The 18,940-nt window shown below is 35.0% G+C and overlaps 1 protein-coding gene and 1 pseudogene across 2 annotated transcripts; one reads left to right on the forward strand and one right to left on the reverse strand.

Annotated features, from left to right (window-relative positions):
- Positions 1 to 11,318: 11,318 nt before the first annotated feature.
- Positions 11,319 to 13,735, forward strand: LOC143599950 (ubiquitin-conjugating enzyme E2 32-like). Its single transcript, XM_077077774.1, has 5 exons — positions 11,319 to 11,441; positions 11,977 to 12,108; positions 12,179 to 12,263; positions 12,346 to 12,509; positions 13,283 to 13,735. Exons 1-5 carry the CDS (start codon positions 11,334 to 11,336, stop codon positions 13,718 to 13,720), a joined length of 927 nt encoding a protein of 308 aa, XP_076933889.1. The 5' UTR covers positions 11,319 to 11,333; the 3' UTR covers positions 13,721 to 13,735.
- Positions 13,736 to 15,230: 1,495 nt separating this feature from the next.
- LOC143599951 (universal stress protein PHOS32-like) lies at positions 15,231 to 16,812 on the reverse strand (annotated as a pseudogene). The gene is made up of 4 exons (XR_013147385.1): positions 16,667 to 16,812; positions 15,707 to 15,816; positions 15,519 to 15,637; positions 15,231 to 15,338 (listed from the first exon to the last, which is right to left on the reverse strand). The product of XR_013147385.1 is annotated as a universal stress protein PHOS32-like (transcript).
- Between the last annotated feature and the right edge of the window lie 2,128 nt (positions 16,813 to 18,940).

An 18,940-nucleotide genomic window follows, 5' to 3' on the forward strand; every position in this document is an offset into this window, starting at 1 on the left:
AAAATTTTATGAAGGTGACGGTTGTTTGATCTGGGAAAAATACGGACACTATCAACGATGAACTATAATCAGTTTTGAACATAAAATTTTGGTTAATACATCTTATATCATCCATTAGTCAATCCCAAACCACACAATTAAGATCTGATACCAGTTGAAGGTCCCTAGCCGGATCTTGACAAGATTGAATCAATCTATCAAGGGTGTGGAATCCCCTTGATTATCGCCACGAGTAATAACGAGTATAATAAGGAAACGAAAAATATCACTTTAATATTCTTCTTTTATTGATTATAACCAATATTACAATCAATCTAAACACCAATCACGAACATAGTTTGTTCGTATATGGAACACACACGGCTGCAACTAGAGTGGCGAACTTGGTGGCTAGTATATTTGTGATGTCTAACCTAAAGCCCAAACAATATGTCATTTATATACATGACATCTTCATTGGGCTTGGTCCTGGGCTTTAGGCTGACAAACTTGTTGTGACATTTGTGAAAAACCAGGCATTTTATCGAATAATCGATTAATCGCTTATTGCGTAACGAACAAACGAAGAACCAAACGAGTCTGGTTATGACCCGGATATATCAGGGGGCCATCTATAAGTGATATACATATATTATCAGCCAACATATTGACATTATGGCCTTAGTACAATAGCAAACCAGTTAAACGAAAACATGCTCATTTAACTAACTACCCGCTATAATTTTAAACGCGAAAGGTAATTCCAAAACAAGCATTGTATCATCCGTTAAGCCGAAAAAGACCAACAAAACACTTATTTGTAATGCTTTAAGCAATCCGTGAAAATATTTTCCCTTTTATTTAGTTTTGATTATCATGGTATGTATAATATGATATTATATTTGGGAAAATTTGTATGGGTAACCGGTTGGGTAACATATTTATATATATCTTTTGATGATTGTCTGTTGTATTTCACATTTTGTATTGTATCTGGATCTTGTGGGTGTAGTTCACTATAAACTCTCACGAGACCTCACTCGTCCACCCGTGCTACCAGGGGGTTTAAATGGCTTGCTGCATACGCTAAATGCATCGTGATTCCTACGAAAGTGAGTTAGGTCTTTTATCATTTTTAACTTGTTTAACAAAATTTATTATGAAATTAACTAATTCGGCTCGGTAATGATTTTTATAACATGTTTTATAACTCTTGAAAGACCTAAGTCTTACACTTGTGAGAAGTTTGCTTATACATGTCTCAAGATTTTTGCATATTTGGTTAGTCAGTATTGGTCATTGGTGGAGACGAGTGTCACGAGTGTGTTAAGAGTTACGGGCCGTGATGCCAGCAAAGGAGGAAGTTTTTCGCAGATGCCAGCCACTACATATGGGATTCACCGTATTTGTTTCGTGTAGGCGCCGATCGAGTGTTGAAGAGGTGTGTGAGTAGAAAAGAGGGTCGTGAGATTCTTAGACATTGTCATGAGGGTTTGACTGGAGGCCACCATGGTCTGTCTTCCACCACTAGGAAAGTTCTAGATTCTAACTTTTATTGGCCATCGATTTTCAAAGACTCGCACGTGTTTGTCAGACAGTGTGATGCATGTCAGCATAGTGGTAATATCTCATCCCGTAATGAGATGCCCCAAAACCCTATTCAGGTTTGTGAGGTTTTCGATGTTTGGGGCATTGATTTCATGGTTCCGTTCCCTTCTTCTCGAGGGAACCGATATATTCTCATGGTTATCGACTACGTTTCCAAGTGGGTTGAGGCTCAAGCCTTTTCCACTAATGACGCCCGAGTTGTAGTGGGATTCTGTCGGTTTGGTACTCCCAAGGCCTTGATCAGCGATAGGGGCACGCACTTTTGCAATGCCTGGATGGAGAAGACGTTGGCATGGTATGGGGTCACCCATGGGTTGTCCATCGCCTATCACCCACAGACGAGCGGGCAAGTGGAGAACGCAAACCGAGGTGTTAAGCGTATTTTGGAGAAAACTGTCAGCAAAAACCGAAAGGACTGGTCCAATAAGTTGGATGATGCGCTTTGGGCTTTCCGCACAGCGTTTAAAACGCCTATTGGGACCACACCCTTTAGGATGGTTTATAGGAAAGCGTGTCATCTACCGGTTGAGTTAGAGCATAGAGCATATTGGGCGTTGAGATCCATTAATCTTGACCTGACCCAAGCTGCAAAAAACTGGTATCTCCAAATTCATGAGGTTGAGGAGCTGAGAGATGAGGCGTACGCGAGATTGTGGAGTTACAAAGAGCGTACGAAGGCGTTGCATGATAGGAAGTTGAAAAAGATAAAAGAGTTTAAGTGTGGGGATCAGGTGTTGATTTATAATTCCCGTCTGAAGTTATTTCCAGGTAAGCTTAGATCGAGATGGGTAGGTCCCTATATGGTGAAGGCGGCATTCCCGCACGGTGCGGTTGAGTTAGTTGATCAGGAGGGAAGAGCATGGAAGGTGAACGGCCATAGGTTGAAGCATTATATTGGTGGGCCGGTTGATTCGGTTGTGGAGGACGTGTTTCTCCTCAACATCCCTAGGTTGATTGCTTGATAGGGATAGGACTCGGGTAATGCCGAGTGTAGAGTTTGTATATGTTTTTATTTGTTTTCTTTTATTTTTGTATTTTGAGTCAGTTTTAAGTTTTAGAGTCTGTTTGATGTCTGCTTTAGGTGCTTTGAGCTTTGTTTTGCAGGTTTGGATGCTAACGTTCGTACTCAATCTCCATTCGGACGAGGGCATTCCGAGCTTATTTGATTGTAGAGGGGACCCAAAAGCTGCGGCCGCGAATAAAATGCTATACGGTCGCCTTAGTGGAACATTACTCATGAAGATCGCTGCCATATTACCAGGGGAGTCTGTTCCATTTTCTTTATGCTTTGCTTTATTTTATTTTATTTCTTCTTTATTTTTGTCCTTTTCCTGTCTCACATTTAGGACAATGTGAAATTTAAGTGTGGGGATGGGAAACTGGCGTTTTTTTAGGTAGTTAAAAAAATAATAATAATAAAAAAAATATATGTAAATATTTATATTTATATAAAAAATATAAAAAAACAAAAAAAAATAAAAAAAATTATGTCCCTTGAATTGTATATTTTGCGACAAAATGGAAAATGATAGTTGGGGATTGGTTTTTAAAACTACTAATATGTATGAGATATAAAAAAAATAGAAAGCATACTTAATTTGGGATGTGTCGGTAGGCCCAACTAGCCTTGAAAGGTTTCCCTGATTATTATTAATTTACCTAATAATCATAAACCTTGTGGGTTCTCATCTTGAGGGGGGATAGTGAAGCTGAAAATTTGATATTGTATAGTGAGTATTACCTTAATCTTTAAACCTTGAGATGGTGAGAATTACATGCACTTAAAATTAGCACGCCACTCTGTTTTATGGAAGTAAATAACAAATGGTGGCGCCCGGCCATGCCCAAATTTTATGCGAGCTTAGAAAAATAGTTATATATTTAGGTAAAATATGCCTAAGAGCACAAAATTTTGTTGCACGAACGTCAAATATGTGTAAATACTGAAAGTAAAGTGAATGAGAAAGTTATGCAAAGGCCAAAGAAGCATTCAAAAAAAAATCTAAAGTAATAGAAAAAGAGGCCAAAAGGCACATATTAGACGGGGCCGAGAGCTTACGTGTTACCAAGGGGATGATGACTCTGAGGATACACTATTGGGGCTCGAAAGTTCTTAGTCAATAAATATTTTTAGGAAATACTAAGGGTGGAGGCCTATGACCGTCATATAATAGGTTGCAGCTCGAGTGAAACAATGTTGGGCAGAAATCCGCTAATATAGTTTTAGGTTTAGGAATTACTCGTACGACCTCATTTGACCATTCATCCATCTGAATTCCACCTAAGTGCATTTTCTTCTTACCATTAAAGGGTTTTTAGCTTACGGTGATAGATTGAATCAGTCTGCTTCAACCCTGTTTTATATTGTCTTGATTATACTTGAGATGGGGGTAAGTGGATCTGTAACTCTGTAGGCGTGAGACCTATAGGTTTGTTGATATCACTTGAACTTAATCACTGAATATGATGGGGGGCTTGATAGGTTGGTGGCTGGGTTTAAGTGGACAACAATATCGGCAATCGCGGTTTTTGCGTTTATCTATTATTAATTAAGATAACCTAAATGTTTTGAATACCAGTTTTTCCGATTATGATTCCATTGCAAATAGCTTTTTCAGGAACGAAAAAGATTTAAGTGTGGGGATATTTGATGTGGTCTCAATTATACATATTATTATATATTTCCCTATACTTTTAAGGCTTTTGAGCCAAGTTTTTATTGAATATTATTAATATTTGGTTCATGTGTGAGTTTAATAGTTTCAAGAGACAACGAACTAAAATGGAACACTTTTACTAAACTTGAAACCGACAAATAAAGAGTCGAGCATATCATATATTATACTAATTAGTATTTTCAAAAAAGAAAAAAAAGAAAAAATAAATAAAATAAGAAAATAGAAAAAACAAACATACGTAGTCTCTTTTATTATTATTATTATTATTATTATTATTATTATTATTATAACAAAAAAAGCTATGTCTAACTTGTTAAATCTTGTAATTGGGCAAGGCCCACGACGTTTGGACAAGATGTTAATATAAAGTTTTCGTTGAGCATGAGTCAGGGGAGCTAGGAACCGCCATATATGTTGATATAACAAGACCTAGCAGCCGCCACTCTTGGAGATATACTTTTGTTGATTTGTTGATTGAAGGGGCACGTGAGTTGGGGCAGAAAACATTAGAAGGAAAAATCATTATTTCCAATTAACTTTCTTTTGGTAGTTGGAAAGCAGAAAGATAAAAGCAAAGCAGCCAGAGTCAAAAGTCAACGCAAGAAGAAAACAGAAGGAATTTTGTGTTTCGGGTTCATACCTACTCATCTAAACACGGTTTCTTTGGTTTATATTTATTACTTTTTATTATGAATCTAGTTGCACCAAAATATTATTTTGTTTTGTCTTTGAGCATGATTCTTGGCTAAACCTTTTTAGTTATCTAGGTTCGGATTGATGTTTTGCGATTGATTAAGGGTTTAAACGGTTTTCGGGAATTGTTTATTGGGTTTTAATTAATTAAAAGTTTTGATCAGATTTGTTGGATGTTATTTATGCTTATTTACTTTTGATTTATGCTTGAATGAATGTCTCACATGTCGCTTGATTGAATGTCTTTCGATTATAGGTGCATGTTAGGGTTGTTTACTGTGTGTTTGCAACTTGTTTATGGTTTATTGAGCTCATTCACCATAGAAACTGATTTTTAGCATATTATTAGAAGTTTATATTCTTACTTGCTTAGGTATTCGACGGGTGATAAGTTGTCGGGTTTGTCTTTGTTATTAGGGTTTTAGGTTAAACCGTCTGACAGGAAGTTTGCCTAGTTTTCCTTAGTTTCATTATTTACCCGTGTCCTTTAAATCTCTTCTAGACCACTCCGTGTACTTAGGTGCATTGAGATAGTGAAACCGACGGGTTAGCTATTTTTAGGGTAATTAATCATAATTGGTGAACTGACAGGTGAGCCAATAAGCCGGTGCTTTTACATGATCTTTAGGATTTCCTCTTAGGTGACACCTTGAGAGTGATTAGAGATCCATTAGGTTTCCTAGGGTTCATATTTTTAGATTCCGGTTCCAGTAGCATTTTCCCGTAACCGATAAATGCCCAAGTCATCACAATTCGGATTCCTTGCCTAGATAACGCCTTTCTCATTAGTGTTTTCGTCTAAGTCTTAGAATTTTAAGTTTAATTTATTAGGTTAAATTAGTCTAAGTAATAATTAGTTTTATAATAAAATAAATAAAAATAAAAAAATAATCTTTTTCTTTATTATTAATTTAATTAGCTTTTAGAATCTAAGTTCGTTAATTTAATTAGTGTCTCTAGGGTTCGATATTCCCGGACTTCCCATAGCTATCTACACCCGATAGGTTCACTTGCCTGTTGCTAGTGGTTTGGTTTAGGGTATTCTAGGTTTTTATTACTCGTTGTGCTAGGTTGATTAATAGCATTCTTTTTATATACCACTTTTAGGCACATCAATGCCAAGCTATAGGTTTTTGGTCAAGGCTGGTTTTTCAACTTCTCGATAGTTTTCCCGAAATTTTTTTTCAAAATGAGAAGTTGAAAATGGAATCGTTTAGGCAGAGATAATGAGCCAAGGGGACAGGTATACATGTTTCATATCAGCAGCCCTTATTTCCATACATATTGTGAGATTACCTATACTTAATACACATATTATATAATAGATATAAAACATGTCTTATCATTATTTGAGGGAAACCGGTATGTTTTACAGAACTAGAACTTGCTTGTTATATGTTTATCGAGATCTTAGTACCACCACCTGTATAGAGATTAGGACTTTAGAAAACCCATTTCCGTACATATTCCCCACTAAATAAAATTTCTTAACCGACATTATCCTTTAGGAGCCTATTTGGACCTTATTCCTTTCCATTTACTAAACCTACATTGCACACTGATTCAGCCTTGGCCTTTACTTGTATTTTTACCATGTGATGAACTCCAGTTTCCTATCGAGTTGTATATAGTCAAAGCAGTATGTAAATATGTGACTATCAGAGTTGTAAGTATGTTTCAGTATTGATGTTTAGTTAAAAAAAGAAAATCAGAAAAAGCAAAAAGAGTTATCAGTGTTTGTATTCAATTGTAAATAGCAATCTATAGTGCTGAGTAGTTCGTTTGTATTTAAGTTTATCTATTTATTGGGTTGTATAGCCGGGTTTCATCCACCTTAGTCACCAAATATGCCTAATCCGCACCCAAACCTAATCCTCAGCAAAACCCTTAGTCCGAGTCTTTATGTAACCGGTGGGTAATTGGTGGAAATAAGACTGACCTGCAAGCATATTCAGTTTTAACTCATACTTGGTATTTGAAGGCAGAGACATATACTGGCACATCTTTTGCTAGTCCAGATATTAAACCGAGTGGAATGTTGATAGTGTGAGGGGTATGAACATGTATGCCTTAACTGGAAACAAAGTACACTTGTCTGGGCGATTCTATAGTTTTATTGTAGCATTAACTGTATTTGTGGGTTGTCAACCGAGAAAGTGTCAGTTTGGGAAACTGGGTATAACCTTATACATTGCTAGTATTAATGGTGATAATTGATATACCTATGATGGAGGTTAATGTTTGCTTTAGAGTTTTGCTTGAGGGCAAGCAAAAGATAAGTGTGGGGATGTGATGTTCGGTCTGTTTGTATATAGCTCGGTTTGTTATTTTAGTTGTTTTAATCGTTTATTTTAGGAATTTCGGTACTTCATACGTGTTTATTGCATTTCAGGTCACAGGTGCTTGAAGAGATTAATTTGGACCTGTACGAGCACGGGATAAAGACCCGGGATGTACAGCACGCAAAACGAAAAGGAAAAATGGTTCATTTGGTGAAGCCACCAATCGCGCTACGCGATGGAGTGTGAAGAGAGGGCATTACGTACATTTAATATTTTAATAATGTTGACTTTTGGTCCATCGCGATACGCGATGGACCAGAAAGAAGACCTATTGCGATACGCGATGTGTCCCACGGACGGGAAAGATTAGGGCTTTTATTATATTTCATTTTGACGACCCTAATCGTCATTAAGCAGTTACCAGAGCATTTTGAGAGCAGCAAGGGAGTATACCATCATTCTCATTCATCTCTATGCCATATATATGGTCCATATCATCAAAATCAAAGACCGAGAGATGACGAATTGCGGTTAGTCCTCTCGAATCATACCCGGGATGTAAAGTTTGTAATTTTTCAGTAGTTTACTCATGTACTAGAACAACTAATTGCAATTATCTTTTGTTAATCTATGAGTATTGATGTTTAGTATGTCCGTGCATTCAGTCGATTTAGGTTTTTTTCGATCAGAATGATTAGTTTTTCGGTTGCTATAATAATTTCTCGTAGGGTTGTGTTGGCTAGTTAATTACAAGAAAGCATACAATTGTCCTTAGTTGAGTCACACTAGCAGGGACCGTTTGATAACCAGTGTCGTGTGTTAGCGATTGTTGATACCTACGGATTAGCTCGTTAAACAATCTTTAGTTGACTTAGGATAATTAATCTGTTAGGTTGCATGAGACTACTGTTAATTGCTTATTTGGATTCGCATGTGTGATTTGCTTTATTTATTGATTGAATCTTTGCTGAATTACTTGTTAACGATTATACCAAATCAATTGCTAGTGTGATCAGCACTTTTAAGTCACTTCATAATGTTAGGAATCAGTTTCACATTGCACTGACCACATACTCCTCGTGGTTTGACACCCTACTTACCCTAGCTTGCTTAGGTGATTAGAAACATTAATTTTAATACTTTTGACTAGATAGCGACAATCTAGCATCACCCGACTGCTCGTTATATGCATAGCCTGACTCCTGGTTTAGGTCTGGAAGTACATCCAAATTTGGTAAGCCCGACTGCTCCGACTAATTGTTATATGCACAACCTGACTGTTCCTCGTTTGAGTCTGGAAACAAATGATCAAACCATGGCATTTTTTTGGTATACGATGAAAATACCACGTAAAAATATAACTTATTTTTTTCTACTTGGGTATAGGTATGTTTTTGTGTTGTGTGTGATGTGTGTTATGTTTGTGATATAATAGAGAGAAAGAGGGGAGCCGGAAGGCTCAATAATTCAGCTTTGACACAATCAGCAACAGATAGCCCTATCTACGGAGTACAAGGTACGGTGTTGATTTGATTGTTGCAGGTTTTCGGGTACTATTCACTACGGTTTAAAAAGACTGAAGCCGCCTAAACAAATCTAAAACATAAGACTGACCGTAAAACCAAATCTTTAATTAGTTTCACAAGGGGATTCTCTATAGAATATTATCCCAGTTTTGAAATTGTTCCAATTAGGTCACTCATAAAAAATTTTGTTTCAATCAGGTCATTAAAGTTTCCTTTTTGTTCCAATCATATATATTTTACCTAGATAGCGGGTTATCTAGGTTTTTTTTAAAATTTTTAAATAGTTTAACACTGCAAAGTATTTTTTTTTTAAATTGAAAAACTTAGTAAAAATTGAGAAAAATAATTTTTAAATTGAGAAAAATGGGGGAAAAAGTAGAAAAAATTAAGTTACAGTTTTTTTAATAATACATCACCCTTTTTTAGAAAATTTTCAAAAAGATAATTAGGTGATATTAAAACATTTAATAGTAGAATTATTAATTGTTTTGATACAAAAAAAATAAAAAGGAACATGTTAATTATATTGTAAGTTTTTGCAATTTTTCATATGCTTTTTTGCAACTTTTGCAAGGTTTCGCAATTTAAATATTATTTTCTTAATTTTTATTAATTTTTTTAATTAAAAAAAATATTATGCAATGCCAAATTATTAATAAAAACTTAGATAACCTACTATACAGGTAAAATATCTAGCATTGGAGCAAAAAAAAACTTTAGTGAACTGATTGGAACATAATATTTTTTGAATAAAATTATCAAAACAATTTCAAAACTTAGAGCATTCCCAACTCATTCACTACCGTATATCTATATATAATATAATTATACTAAAAATTACTCTTTTCTCTTTCTTTTGTTTACTTAAATAATACTTTTTATACTTTTATCATTATCTTTTCTTTTTCATCAACTCACAACCAATTTTAGAAAATATTAAAAAATTATACGGTATGAAAAGTAAAACCCCCAATTTAACTTTTTCATATAACATTTTCTATCTGCTATACTCGCAACATCTTATAACCATATCATATAATTTACAAATCCCCCTCGCATATTTTTAGAGAACCGACTAGTAATGCTCTTAGATAGTGTCTGGTATGAAGGAATGAAATGAGGAATGTAATGGGTCATTTCAAAGGTATGGAAAAAAAAACATGTTTGTTTACCATGCATGAATGGAATATATTATTTCATAAGGAATGAAACTATTTTCATTTTTAGGATTTTCATTATTTTGGGTATGAGTGTTTTTCTTCATTCTTCAAAGAATGAAAAAGTCAATAGAATCAACAATTGTTATTACTTTTATATTTATTATATTGTACTTATAATTATATTACGATTATTATTATTTTTCACTTATAATTATTATTATATAATTATCATTATTGTTTTGTATGTAATAATATAACTATAATTACATTTGAACTATTACTACACTATCAATACTATTATTTTAAATTTGACGAGTTAACATTTCACAAAGCATATACGTGATTCAACATTGTTACGATTATTTTTATTCGGTTTAACGATCTTGTTGTAGCGTGAGGGTCCTAAAAATTAGTTATTATGAATATTCATATTATTATTTATTTTTTTTATTTTTATTACTAATAAAATATTAATAATAATAAAAATAAAGTGATTGATCATTCCATTTCTACATGGTAACCAAACATGATAATGGAATGACAATGATTCATTTAATTCTTTTTTCTATTCCATTCTCTCATACCGAACATTAGGTAGCGTTTGGTATGCAGGAATGATAGTAGGAATGAAATAATTCATTACATGAAAATAGAAAATGTGGTGTTTGGTTGCTCAATGGAATAGAATCATTCATTACACATGGAATTCCATTCCATCAAAATCATTCCTTCCCACCCCCTTCTTTTTTTTCATTCATCCTATTTTCTCAACAACACCACCACCTAACAACGACCACCACCACTACCATTGCTGCCACCACCAACTAACCGCCACCGTCGTCGTTGCCACCACCTCCGTCACTACCGCCGCCGCCACCGCCACCACCGTCGTCGCCGCCCTACCATCGCCATCACTACCAGTGCTACCATCGCTTGACCACCGCCATCCCCACCACCACCTCAACCACCGCCCACCACCACCGTCGCCACCGACACCACCATTTTCGCCACCGGAGCTAACACCACCATCGCCATTGCGGTTTTCTTTTTTTGTAAAAAAAATATTTTTTGATAGAAGTATTTTTATTATTTTTATTTCATTTATACCATTTTTTTTAAATACCAAACAACATAACGTAATAACTCATTTCATAACTACAACCAAATATATTCTTAATTCATTTCACGTATTACAATTTAAAAATGAAATCATGATTAATTGGTTGTCTCGAAAACCAAGTACCAAACACCCTCCTCTTGAGCCATATCAACCACTGAAAACCCGCCACGTAGAAATACCACGTCATGAGATAGCACCTTCCTTGAAAACCAGTTTTCCCCAATTCAATTTCAATCAAACCAATATTCTTCGATCTTGATTCTTGAATCTGAAACTCAAACTCAAACATGGGTGACAAGTACAACATGAAGAATCCATCCGTCAAGAGGATTCTTCAGGAGGTCAAAGAGATGCAATCCAACCCCTCTGATGATTTCATGAGCCTCCCTCTTGAGGTAATTCATTCTTTACATCTCTTAACAATTGCGCTTCAATTTTCTTATTAGGTTTTGATCAAAAGTCTATGATTTGGTTAATTACATCTGGGTTTGATTTATTACTCATCAATAATATCTGGGTCGATGTTGAATTGGTCTGAATTTGTGTAAAAGTCAACATTCGGGTTTTTTTTGACTTTTGACCATAAAAATTGGGTTTTACTTCAAATTTTGTCGATGATTGTTTCGGTTATGTGAAATATACAACGAAACGAAATCAGAGAGTTAAAAAAAACTGATTCCAATTTTTATTTTTTTTGTGTTTATCAACACATTCGTTTAAATTTCTATATTAAACTGAGAGTTCTTCAAATCAGGTATAATTAGCTTCTCTTTCACCATTCAATGAAAATGTTATATTAAGATGCCATGTTGTTAAATAGAAACTACTAATAACATGAATGTCTTAAGGAGTATGATATGAATGTTTTGTTTTATAAGCTAAAGGTGAAGTATTATCGGCTACTAATTCGGTTATGCATTGATTTTTTAGGAAAATATATTTGAATGGCAATTTGCGATTAGGGGACCGAGTGATACTGAATTTGAAGGAGGAATTTATCACGGTAGAATTCAGTTGCCTTCAGAGTACCCGTTCAAACCACCATCATTTATGCTGTTGACGGTATTATTTTGTTCTTAACCTGTTGATTTTTTTATTGTATACCTGATTAACCTAATCATTATTGTTACAGCCGAATGGACGCTTTGAAACTCAAACCAAGATATGTTTAAGCATCTCAAATCACCATCCTGAGCATTGGCAGCCATCGTGGAGTGGTAAATAGTATTTCTTATCTATTCTTTCTTGTGTAAATGATTATTTTATGTTTATTATAACTGACATATGTTTCTCTTGCAGTTCGAACTGCTTTAACAGCACTTATTGCATTTATGCCCACCAACCCGAATGGCGCGCTGGGCTCATTGGATTATAAGAAAGACGAAAGGCGTGTTCTTGCCGTTAAGTCACGTGAAGCTGCCCCTAAATTTGGTACCCCGGATCGTCAAAAGCTCATTGATGAGGTCTTCTTTTAATCACTCTTATTTAACTTTTTAGTCACAAATATGTCAAATACTATAAAAGCCAACATACCTTAAGTATTTTCTCATATTGTCCCTTAACAATTTTTTGCACATAAAAAACAATTTACTTTCTTTCTCCTTTCATAAAAGTCTCTTTAACTTTTTTTTACACATTAATGTCCCTTATGCTACATTTACACAAACTGGTGAATCTTTTTACAATCCACGTGGAAAGGAAAGTCGGTTCAAATGTTCAATGTTTGTTTCTTCTTCTTCTTCTCCATTTTTTAATTTAATAAGTTAATTATAACAAAATAATTTTTTTAAATAAATATAATCAAAATATATGAGCTTGGATGACGTAACTCAAAATAAAATAAAAAAACTAAAAACATTTAAAATGATTTGTGTAAATATAAAATCATTAAAATGTTCTAAACAAATTGTTTATCGCAATTATAAGGTAATTTGTCATATAATCTTTTCATTCAATCATAATTAAGAGATATATTTTTCAAATTTAACATGTTAAGGGACTTTAATGATAAAAACAGAAAATATGTTGGTTTTTAATGTGCAATATATTGTTAAGGGATTTTTACAAGGAAACACAGAAAGTATGTTTTACGAGAAAATTACAGAAACTGTGCTGGTTTTTTTTTGTTTTTTTTTTTATTTTTTTATTATTTTTTTTAAGTATTTGCCCTTGCAAATATTATTCAAAGTTGCCTACTTTTTCAAGAATTGTTTGTTAACACCTTGTGATTATTCAGATTCATGAATATATGATCAGCAAGGCGCCTCCAGTCCCTCAACCGAGTTCTGAAGACGCTTCAGAGCCGCCAGCACCTGATGCCAGTGACGTGGCGGCAGGTGAAGAAGCTCCTGTGAGCCCTCAAGATACTATCACTGAGATAACTGAACATGTAGAACAAGAGGTTGAGGAAAACCATGAAATTGTCGGTGAAGAAGTTACAGAACCTGAAGTGGCAAATGTGTCAAAGCAGGTAGCCAATGTTGTACCTGCTGCGTCATCTTCTGTACATACAGTGGAGCCACGTCAGCAGCAGGTGGTGAGGGTTCAGAAACCTGCTGATGACCGGTTGTTTACGTGGGCGGCTGTTGGACTTACTATTGCTATTATGGTGCTTTTGTTGAAGAAGTTCATGAAAGCAAGTGGACATGGTGCAGTTTTCATGGATGAATCTTGAAATTTGAAATTATTTGCTTATGGTTTGGCTTATTATCTTTTCAGTTATCTGTCGTTATGTTTCGATTATGATTTGACTTAATGACAGGAGTAATAATATTGTACATGAGAAAATGTTTTAGTATATATAGGTATATATCTCAGCAACAGTCGATGGTCCAGGCGTTTAATGTTATTGTGACTTGTTTCTTGTGTATTGGAAGTTGTATCTTTTGATAAGTTGGCTTAGAGGGAGTACTTTTGTTTTGTATAATTATGCTCTTTGATTTTAAAAGTTGAAGCTATGGTTCGGTTCTGTTAGTCCCGTTATCAGTGATCTATACGGTGAGGTAACCGACAGAATCTAACCAAGTTACTGATCAGTGGTTACTGATTTAGAGTCTGGTCAACAGTTTTTAGACCAGATGGTTGGTATCCCAAATTATTGGTCTTTTTAAACATCTTTTTGAAACAACCCCTAATGCCTGAGTGAGCATTTTTAAGAGATATCAATCGTTTATACTGATCTTTTAAGAACACCATCAAAGAGTGTTTCCAACAATTTCTGATAATCCATTATGTTTCCAACAATTTGGCTTCTTTATGGTTTCACGGTTTGCTTTTATAATAATAAATAAAAAAAAATCAGAAATAAGATGGAAGCTTGACTCTGGTCATAAGTAACAACTACAAGTCTACCAGAGGCTGCAAATAAATGGCACATTGGATTAGAGGTGCACAAAATAACCTAGTCTTGAACCGGAACATGGTCTTGCTAGAAATCGATTTCATATCCGATGTTACCTGCCAGTTATATATAAGTTCCATACCATGATCTGAAACCACTTTCAACCCGGTAATACCTGACCTGAAACAAACTTGTCAAACACCGAAACCCAAACGAACAGAACCAAGCACTCCCCTTCCCAAAATCCAATTCAATACTAAGCCCAACTCGCAAGTCTAGGTACAAGGTTGTTCATGGTCCGGTCCAACCGGTTCAGACGAAATTTTACTTTGGTAAAATTTATGCACCGAACCATCCGGATGGTTGATTGTGTCGGCCAAATCGACTGTTAATCATGGTTTTACGGTTTAACAGTTCGGTTGTACAGTTTAGCGGTTTTAGATGGAAGTGTTTGATACACTTTGAAGACTTTTGAAGCCTAGTCTTTACTGTCAGGTTTTTAGTCAGCCTAAACTGCAATTCAAAGTCGTTTGGTACACTTTGAAAGTTTTAAAGCCACCCGACTAGATTCTTATAGAAAACCAACCCTTTGGATTCTTAAACCGAACAATGAACACTCTTAGTCAGTTAGTTGTGGTTATGCAGACAAGAATACACGACCAAATTCTAAACAACAAATAGAGATACTATCTTACCTGTTGATCTAGAAATCACAAGAAATATTCCAAAGTAAAATTGAATCCAACCATGGACAAACACTGAAGTTATAAAGGTGTACACCCTTGAAATGCAGTTATCAAATGTTTTAGTTCCAAGACAAGTAAGTAACTCCACATAAGGGATTATTCACTACAAACTTGGTAGACTTTGATGACATCAAGCATGCTTCACGACCGTCACCGGGCAAGAACTCTGATTCACGACATAGTTGCTCACACTGCCCATAATAGCCCTGCAAATATGGGACCGACAACGGTTAAGACTTGCACAGTGGCTATAAAACAGTTTCTTTGGTTACAAGTATTTATAGATTTTCAGCATATTACAACTTCAAACAACATTAACTATCTACAACTATTTAATATCACATAATCACTTTCAAAGCGCATAAAGATAAAGAAAGATAGATTACCTGTTCAACTTGCCAAGCCCTCGGTTCCCTATAACGAGATAGTCTATTGGAATACTATCAACGGCCTCACATAGTTTCTCTCGGGGATCTCCCCAAAATATTTTCATGAGAACAACAACCTACAACCGACCACAATTATAGGTTTAACGCCCGTTTACATATGAGAATAGGAGGGAAAACCTAGTCACCTCTTTTTGTGTGGCGGCCAAGCTAACGACATCTAGTGTTTCCGCATCAGGTGTAGTCCCGTATTTCTTCATGATACTGGGGTCCTTAAGCTCAGCCAAGGGGATCAAAGCTGAAAATGGACAATATTGAATGAATATACTATGGAGGCACACTTAATGCATATGATAGTAGTAGGGGTGTGTTTTTTAACCGTACCCGAATAACAAACCCGAACCGAAGCGACCCGAGACCCAAATAACCCAACCCGAATTCACCCGAACCGATTAAACTCCTAACCCGAACCCGAGATAAAATATTCTGGTCGGTATTTGGGTTGAAATACCCAGATTCGGGTTGACCCGAATAACCCGAAGTATAATACATCGATGCATGTATCCCTAATTTTATTGAGTAGTTTAGCGGTGAAGTAGCACAGTAACCTTATGTATTCTTATTTGGTTGTTATCAAGACTCCAATTAATATTGGATCTATCATATCCCAGTGTATTAATGACCATAAAGCATGCAGAGAATGTATCTTCAATTCAAAAACTTAAATAGTATAGTATTTAAACCAGTATTTATTGAGCATGTTTCTTCAATCTATACAAGTATTAATCCACAAGCTATAACACTCATTCATCTCGTTTAATGCATTCTTGTATGATAAATTTCATATTTTGCTAAATAATATATGCGCGTTATTGTTGAATATGGCTGTATATTATCATTTTATAACGACTTGGAATATGGTTTTTTAATTTATGATATTATTAAAGGTGGATTTTTTTAATTTGTTAAACCTGAAACCCAACCCGAATTTACCCGAACCGTATAACCCGAAACCCGAAACAAACCGAACTTATTTGGGTCGGTTCTTGGGTCCATTTGTTTTGAGCTCAAACCCGAACAACCCGACCCAAACGACCCGAATAAATAAGCTGAAGAGCACCCCTAGATGGTAGAAGCAATATACGTACGAGAGCCGGTGGCTTCCCAGAGCTGGACCTCGGTTTGATCGTAAACATCAGGGCGGATGGTGAGGAGGATAAGGACCTTGTCGATTGCCCATTGCAACGCTGCCCACCGAGAAATCTACCGCAACTCCGATCCTTCTCTCACTCATCTTTAATAATTAATTACTTCTTCAATTCTCTCTCTATATATGCGTTACTTCTCTCTAAACAAGTGGCTGTCTTGTCGGGACATTTGTGTGGTGCCTGGTGACCACTTGTGAATTACTCAGTCGTTTAGCGTCTACAGTATGCTAAAAACGGGAGATGGATATTTACAAGGGAAAAAATAACACAATAGAATATGGCCATACATTAATAAACCCTTAATAAGCTTGTAGGCTTAATTGCCCCAAGCCTACTATGCATATTTATTGGTTAGGTGCTTCCTTATGGTGGGAGCATTAAAGGCCGTTCAAAATGTCACTTGGGCACTGGAAACATTGAAGCTCTAACTTATAATGCCCTTTTATGGTGATAGTCTTTAAACCTTTTATTTATGTATGGTGAGGGACGCCCCATATATATATATATATGTATATATGTATGTATTGGTTCATTTAAGAAGTATGAAGTGATTATAACCAATTATAAATTTTCTTTTAATTTTTTATTTTAATTATATACAAGGGTATATTTGTAATCTATTTTAATATTATATTTGGTAACTTTTTATGGTTCGACTGTTTCAAATATCATCACCGTTCAAGAACAAATACATCTATTCTTCACAAACCCAGATTTCTAGCAACAGAATACCCTAATTCGATATCTATTGCAGATTGTTTGTGAATGATAATATTCACCAGTCGAATGTTATGCCTAATATTATTTTGCCCTAAATCAAGCTCGATTTTGATGAAGTCTGAATGTGAGGATTTTCACCGCAACATGATGATGCATCTGTTCAATATCAGTAAATTAAGGTTTCATTCAAGTTCTTTATATCAATTTTAATTTTAAACATTCTTTTTGTGCTCATGTACCCATTAGGATGATTATATTAATTAGGGTTGAGTAAAACAAATTGGAAATCACTCCATTACCTAATGTCGATATTCTTACTGGATTATCAATTACTAGACATTTAATATTAGCCAAAAAGAAGACAAATCTGAATATGAGGTATGGAGATACATTTATAGAATTGGAGGAAGTTTACTGTAAGTTTTTTTAGAATGTGTCAATTATTGTAAGTTAATATTTTTTAAGAAAACTTTTTAAAATTATTGCATTTAAAATTATTGCAGTGAGACTATCTTTTTTTTTTTTACAAAAGAAGGAAGGTTAGGCCTCAGATAGCTTTATGAAACCTTGCAGCTCTCTATGAAGTTTAGTAGCAATGTCGTTACGTGTTGGTCCATGGTATTAAATGATGCAGCGGCAAGTATGATTGAATCGTCACCGTATCGTTTTTTCTAGGAAAAACTCAGCTTGTAAGTCGTTTCCTTAATTTATTAATTAAATTATGTATGGTATAATAAGTACAAATATTTAATCTGGAAAAACATTTAGATAATTATTTAAAGGGACTATTGAATGTTATGACTAGTATACTATTGTAGGGTTAGGTTTAGAGTTTTATGATTCGAGTTTGTGTGTTTATGTATGGAGTTGTGTAATGCACCTTGTGTTGTTGTAGGTTGTTATATGTAGGTGTAGGTTAAGTACTGAAGGTGTATGTTGGTGTTTGTGTTGATGTTTGTAGGTACTAATTTGGTGACCTTGTGTCTTTGTTGTTTGTTTATGCTTGCAACAGAATGAAAATAATTTGGAATTCAAAGGTTGCATTCATCAGGCAGGTTGGTTTTGTGAAAGCCAATATTGGTCACACGCTTAAACAACAGAATGAAGACCAAATGATATGGTTTTCTTCCCGATTTTGTCGCATGATCACTATTATTTGGTATATTTTGATTTAAAGAATTTTTAGTCGATGTTCTAGACAATGTTGATACATCAAGAAAGCAGCATAAATCGACAGCAAATAAAGCGAGAGATGATGAATACATTGGGCTATTCACCGGGGCTTCGGCCGCCGGCTCTGTTTGCACGAGGAGAGTGACATAGCTCGTAAGTAGCTGCCAAATCCATATGATATGTAACGTTTAGTTATGTAGTTATAATGTATATATTGTAAAAGTAAATCATGTGTGTTGGGTTGCAGAAGGAATAGTTTGTCGGCTACCTATGAATTATTAGTCATCAGAAGGCGGATAAATTTGAGAGGTTAGCAACTAG

The sequence above is a fragment of the Bidens hawaiensis genome, unplaced genomic scaffold, assembly GCF_021521415.1.
Source record: "Bidens hawaiensis isolate Kalapana, Puna unplaced genomic scaffold, B.hawaiensis_p1.1 tig00053138_1, whole genome shotgun sequence".
NCBI classification, from domain to species: domain Eukaryota; kingdom Viridiplantae; phylum Streptophyta; class Magnoliopsida; order Asterales; family Asteraceae; genus Bidens; species Bidens hawaiensis.